The sequence below is a fragment of the Photinus pyralis genome, unplaced genomic scaffold (assembly GCF_008802855.1).
Source record: "Photinus pyralis isolate 1611_PpyrPB1 unplaced genomic scaffold, Ppyr1.3 Ppyr1.4_LG5, whole genome shotgun sequence".
NCBI lineage: Eukaryota > Metazoa > Arthropoda > Insecta > Coleoptera > Lampyridae > Photinus > Photinus pyralis.
In genome coordinates, this window is record NW_022170596.1 from 35,449,421 (window position 1) to 35,456,501 (window position 7,081).

General features: G+C 36.1%; 1 protein-coding gene across 2 annotated transcripts; it reads right to left on the reverse strand.

Annotated features, from left to right (window-relative positions):
• Positions 1 to 4,464: 4,464 nt before the first annotated feature.
• LOC116172094 (4-coumarate--CoA ligase 1-like) lies at positions 4,465 to 7,081 on the reverse strand. 2 transcript variants are annotated; one of them, XM_031489230.1, is made up of 5 exons: positions 7,063 to 7,081; positions 6,172 to 6,371; positions 5,603 to 6,123; positions 5,392 to 5,548; positions 4,465 to 5,345 (listed from the first exon to the last, which is right to left on the reverse strand). In XM_031489230.1, the coding sequence occupies exons 2-5, from the start codon at positions 6,292 to 6,294 to the stop codon at positions 4,545 to 4,547; spliced, it is 1,602 nt and encodes a 533-aa protein (XP_031345090.1). In that variant the 5' UTR covers positions 6,295 to 6,371; positions 7,063 to 7,081; the 3' UTR covers positions 4,465 to 4,544. The 2 variants fall into 2 exon arrangements, with proteins under 2 accessions (XP_031345090.1, XP_031345089.1); XM_031489229.1 differs by lacking the exon at positions 7,063 to 7,081 and adding an exon at positions 6,474 to 6,679.

The following is a 7,081-nucleotide window of genomic DNA, read 5'->3' on the forward strand; positions in this document are numbered from 1 at the left end:
TGCAAGCGATTTAGCCGCTCGGCGGTGATTCTCGAATAAAACGGAAATCGAAACGACAGATTTTTCGAAAAGCTATATTCAATCAAATTATCGGCCAGTTGCACAAAAAAAATAATCCAGGATTATTGTTCGGTATTAAGACATTTGATTGGCTTTATATTGCAGTGGGCAGCCAATCAAATGTCAAAATTCTAGTTTAAACACAGATTTGGCAAATAATGTAGGATTTTGATTATAATTCGCTTTTCTGCAACCGGCCGTAAGTGTACCAAAGGTCCCAATTAACTCAAAATTGATTCACTTAAAGTAGCATTTGTTCTTGATAACGTTATTAGCATAAATAACTCGCAACACCCTGTAATGTCCTTAGGGATCTCCCAAGCCGGCACTGCAATCTCGACTTACCGTATACTTACAGCTTTCAAGTCGAAAGGACGGACATTTTGCGGCACTTTCGAATCTCGGATGCCGTCGGCTAGAACCGGGTGTATTATTCATTTTATTTTTCATTTGCCTATTATATGTCAATTATATCTGTCATATGAGATATATAAAGCAGTCTATGACGCCCGAGGGCATAATGAGATGACAATCCATTATGCCCTCTCATTATGCCCTCAAACTGCCTGTCAAATATATTGACGGAGTTATGTAATAAAAAAAGATGCTACTTGATTCGTTTGAAGCACTAACAATAATCATTACATTTGTATATTGGAAATGCATTATTTGGAACAATGAAAAATAAAATGTTGTATGCACCTCAGGCATTACTCGATATTTAACCCTCGGGCGACTTACAATCCCTCGGGCCAGAGGCCCTCGGGCTCTGTCGCCCTCGGCATAAATATCGCCTTAATGCCCTTGATACATAAATAGCTATTTTGTACTCCGTGGACTAAATCAACGTTTTTTGTTGTATATATCACAGGGCTAAAGTGCGTCCTAATCCCTCGGGATTAAAACACACACTTTAGTCCCTTGGTACATAATATGTGCAATAAGTGGATAACTCATATAATACAAGAACAAGATAAGAGACCAATTCAGAAACACAATCATTCGTTCTACATAAAAATCTCTCTTTTACAACGCGACAAAGCTCTACGAATCTCTCACCAACTGCGACAAAAAAGAATTCAATGTAAAAATTAAGGATATACTGCACCAAAGTTCGTTTTATTCGGTGCAGGATTTTATTAAATTCTTTGCAAATAAACATTAAGCTGCTGCAACCCCACCTAGTTTTTATCATTACAATGTATAATTGTTTGGTTATATTTTTATTGGCGTATCGATAATTGTTATTCAACAATCCGCCGGTTAAATTGATTGATTGAAACCAGACTTTTAGTCCAGCTCATATTCAATAGCTCTGATCATTTAACTCCTACAAATCGATTAGCGAAGGTTTGACATCGCTGTCTCTTTTCGTTCTCGAGATAGACGAGGAGCAAACGGACATACGGACATGCGGGGAATTTTTTTTCTTTTGAAAAATTCCCCTAAAAAAGGCTATTACACCAAAGAAACTTATTTGTGATTTTTAGTTTTTAGCACTTCCACATTTGCAATTTAATTTTTTGTATTAGTTAGTTTTCATATGTAGCAAGCAAAACCTGTACTATATGAAAACAGCACCGAAGCTGTGGCTACTATTCTAAAAGTTTGTTTTTTATTATCAATTTTAAATCAACTCATTGTTTATGCAAAAGTGACGTACCTGATAAGGAACTCCTTTTGTATCTCCGAATTAATCGCAATAGAGGAATCATTTTATGTTAAAAAATCATGTAACCGAAAACCAATTGCAAAAGAATTGATCACTCTCGGAAATTCCTTAACCGGAAGTGACAAACCGGAAATATATGGTTTTTGGCTCATCAGACTTGCTTTTAGGGAAAAAATGTTCTATGCAAAATTAAAGAGCATCAAAATCAATCTATATTGATGCTCATAAATGATCAGATATAAAGAAAAGTGCATTCGGAATTATGTCAAATATTAAAATTGGACAACATTTACGATTGGGTATAAATTATTTTCTCTGTGCAGGGTGGCCAAATTTGGTTGTTCGTATGGGGTAACTGAAAAACGATAAGTAATATAAAAAAAATTGACATTGCAGTCTCGATGTATTTTTCTGAGATAAACTCGATGTTGAAATCCAAACTAGTCTACAGTTTTTTTATTTTTGAGTAGGTAAAGATTCAATTTTTAGATAAAAGCCTATAATTTCTTTGTTGATTAAGTTATCGGAAATGTGTTTATTACAAATGATTGTTGCATAATCTACCGTTTTCAAAATAAGTATACGGGGCCAATAAAAAATGTTATCGTTTTTTAAATGAAACACCCTATATATTTTAATCCAAACAGCCAGCATATTAAATTCGCTTTTCAAAACTATAGCACACCAAGGATGATATTAAAAATAAGATTCAAGTGATTCTATATTAGTGCAGTTTATTTCGCAATATAAGTTGGTACACACATTGTACCTAAACCACTGCTTCATAAAAAAATGTGTTATATACATTTTTGTAGAGATTATGTTGCTCTTTAATTTTATATAGAACAATTTTTTTCCTAAAAGCAATTCTTGCTTAGTTATGACCCAAAATCTATCCATTTCCGGTTTGCCACTTCCGATTATTCGTTTTCAACACATTTTTTTCATTCAGAAACCTCTCTTGCAATTTGTTCACGGTCAAACTACACAATGATTCCACTACAATGCGAATGCTGTCTTTTTAATTACATTAGAAACCTACAAACCCAACGCCTCGAATATAAAAATGAATCGGTACCATACTACGAACTCCAACTAAAACTAAATGGGAAAAATTACAATGTGGTCAATAAATCAATTAAGAGAATCTCAAATGAGCCGATAAATTAAGAAATCAGTAACTTTCAAAGTAGCTTAGTAATAAGTAAAACTTCTCGGTAAAATTGGAATTTGAAAGTTTATTCCAATTTTTATTAAACTTAACGTCCTGGGATTTTGATTTCAATTTAGATTTTAATTAATTTACATCAAAATATAACCAGCATAAAGCGGTAATCTCATTATGGTCCAGACGTGGATAATTTTTTTCCTCCTATGCGAATTTTGTTGAATTTATGTTGCACACCTAACGAGAAACACGTACTAATTGAAGGTAAACTCTTACACAAAGTTTGTTACAGTGTTTATCTCAGAAGGGAGAGGTTTATTTAACTAAAAACTTAACGTTAAGTTAGTTATGCAGTTGAAATTTAAGAGACAAAATTGAATTTGTCATGTTTACGTTTAGTATACGCTATGCAAATCTTTAGGATGCCCAACTTCAAAATTATTGTTGTTAACCGAGGGCTTTCCCTTTAAATGGGGCAGGATGACTGCTCTAAAGGAATAGTAATTACGGGTCGAAATTGCTGATTCACTAAATGTTGCTGCTTACTTAATGTTACCATCCTTTGTTTGGAAGTAGTTAAGCCCGAGAATCAGAATAGAATACATGAATGGCCTTTCGTTAACTTATTGTTTCTGCTTTCGGTCTTCAGACTGCATAAATATTCATAACATTGCCTGCCACCAGGAAACATTTTTACTTCGAAGGAGGATATTACCGTTGCGATAATTATTAAATATTAGATATGCTGTAAACATGCTTATATGCAAATCGTGACGTAAATCGGATGCAGGAAGCTAATGGAAACATTATCCCGTGACCAGGCACGTGGAAAACGTGAGCGAAATTGGGTGTCAGTTACACATATATGACTACGGGCTACAGGCTTTGTTGGTGGGCTACAATATCCTATTTAGTAATAATCAGATAGTTGATGTTTCTAACTACAAGATTAAAGTTCGTAGGTCGTTGCCATTATATTAAAATATTCTGTTATATTATAGGTGAAACTGTAACACAACGCTTATATTCACCAGTGTTGATGGGGTCCGAGTTATAAATGGCATATTCATTTTGCGTACAACATAGGGCCCTTCTTCCATTGCAGAATTACATTATTTTTATTTTCAATGTAGTTAGGTATTTACTTTACAAATTGCGGAGAAGGCCTGATTTATTGATAAGAATCAAATCCAAACAAAGGATTTTGGTTATTTTGTTTCAAAAATCAGAAAATAGTCTCATAGTCTGTCCAGGTTCATTAAGAATTTTCATATGAGTTTGCATTTTAAAAAAAGTTAAAAAGATATTCTAAACCTACAATAACCTAACGTCAAAAGCTGCTTGATGTTGCACACCTGTATGAGTCGACGTTATGCTCACGTTCGGCTTAGTGGCCCTTGTACACTTGTCGGCGATGTGTGCACGGTCGGTATAGTGTCGGTCGGCGAAGTGGGCAAAAAATCAACAATTTCGTATAGCTCAATACTGGTACACAATGAGTCATAGCAAACTCGAATTGAAGCATACACCCGTATTCGTTTGTTTCGTGTTATAAAAAAGCGAGTGTCCTTTAATCTTTCTATTTTTGTACTACGTTTTGGTATAATTACTATTACAAATTGTTTTATGATCCTCGGCGGAAAGCTAGGAGAACATTTCCTCGACTTGCTTTCTGATTATCTTTCCTGTTACTGTTAATGGCAATTCGGAGACGAATTTGACTCCTCCTCGTAGACGACAGCTATCGCTTACGGTTTCTTCCACAAATTTCTCAATCTCCTCTTCACTTGTACTTTGATGTGAAGGTTTGAGAACAACAACGGCCTTGGGGTGATGACCATCCATTTCATGTGGAACACCTATAACCGCCACACTTTCCACGGCCGGGTGAGTATTCAGAATACCTTCCAGAACGCTGGGGATAACGTGCCATTCTCGATACTTAAACATCTCCTTGACACGTCCTAAAATGAAGAAGCACAAATCTTCGTCATAGTAAGCGAGATCCCCAGTTTTTAACCAGCCGCTTTCATCCCATATTTGCGACGAGTCCAGGTTGTAGTATCCATTTGTTTGCATCTTAGTTTTAATACGAAGTTCGCCGGGAGTATTCGGTCCAAGTGCTGCACCATTTTCGAAATCTACAATTTTGTACCACACTCCAGGAACACCGCGACCAACCGATGTGGGTTTTTCCTCAATAAATCTGAGATCAATCGGATTAAGAGGATTGAAACTTGCTATCGACATAGGAATTTCGGTTTGGCCATATACTAGGCGAACGCGAGCATTTGGAAGTAACGCCTTCATTGCCAAAATTGTTCCTCCGGGTACTGTGTTTCCCCCTATCATAATATCTGTTACACTGTCAGTTTGGATGTTGTTGGGTCTGCCTTCTTTTAGCATGCTTAGAATGTGTGCCACATTGAAATATCCAGATGTAATCTATAAGATTTGTTCAATCGTCAATACCTCAATGATAATCCCATACCGGATAAGTAAACGTTTGCCAAGCGTTGCTCGGGTCAAACTGTGGATATACTAATCGAGTGATTCCTTTGACTATGTGAAAATGCACGCCTAACAGAAAGACTACCCAATAGGGTGTTGCGAAACTGACAGACAACACAGAGTCACATGAACCATGCCTGAAGAGCTTGATTAGTTATAGGTATCGTAACGGAATAGTAAAACTCACGTACGCTTTATCACTTCCTAAATACATCATGGTGTAATGATTGTAACAAACTCCTTTTGGAGGACCTGATGTGCCACTGCTAAAACATATTGAAACCGTCTCATAAAGATTTTCCACTTCTTTTGGTTTAAATTCTTTCTCTTCCGATCGATCTTTCAGTAACTCGGCGAATGAAACGTGTCCTGAATGATCACCAAAAACAACAATAATTGCATCAGATCCAATGGTAGCCAGAGCACTTTCGACTTTTGGCACGACATTTTCTTGCACAAATATAACTTTGGGCGGCGCTTGCTTGAGTAAAAAAGCTAGTTCGCTGCTTCTAAAATTGACATCAACTGCTGAAACTATTGCGCCAAGGAAAAAGGAAGCGATCATCGGCACACAGCTGTTAAGGTGATTCAATGTGCAAACCGACACAATCTCGCCCGATTTGAGGCCCATCTCCTTCAATCCTATGGCTACCCGAATACAACGACTCAGAAGTTGAGCAAAGGTGTCCGTTGAACCGGTGAGACCATCAATCTGCAGAAACTGTCACAACTGCTCAAAACTTAAAAAAGAAGTGCATACCTGCGCTACGTTTTCCTTATATTTAGACATACAATCAAAATACAAGCGTCCCACACCTTTAGCCTTTGGAATGTACTTCAGGTCGGGCATTTTGATTATATTTCCTTCTAGCGTTGCTTCCATATTTGCAATGTACAACTAGTTCGTGATGTGACTTTTGATCAGTTTAGATTAGCGAGAATGCAACAGCAATTGTTTTTCTGTTTTCACCATGGTAATTAACGGAAAAAAACACAGTTTAGTTGTATAATTTAACCAACCTTGAATCTCTTATAATTACACAATTAGCAGTGTCGACTTACATTTGAAGGTCCTGTATACTAGTTAAACTTTACAGATACCAACACTCACAAAAACTAATTATTTTTTATGAATACGGTAACAATACTCTAATGGCATATCTAAGGGGAAGAGAAAACAATGCTTTCTGAACCTTAATGAGTTATAATGACTCCAATATACATTTCCAGGATGAATAGTTTATGTCACAAGATAAACACAGATTATTGAATTTATTACATATCACATATTTATACGGTGAAGATAGCATAACCTTTGAACTTTGATGTATTATATTTACGTTGTCGAACTTCGGTTGGAAGTCCGCACACAAATGGCATGAAAATTAAACAATATAATTAGCGGAATCAAAATTAAAATTTAATTAAGAGTAATCGGGAGCTGCTCCAGTACTTTCTAAGGGACGCAGCGGTAGGAGACGAAGTATTCGAAACTGCCAGTAAAGGTGGAGCTTAAAAGTGATAAAGTATCACGTGCTATCCCTACCTTACACGCGTATAGTACCTACTCCGTTTTCAGTCATTTCATTTCAATGTGACATTGATAAGACAATTGAATAAGGAATTATTTACACATAATGTAGGTACTTACTCGATTTATTTCTTGTATT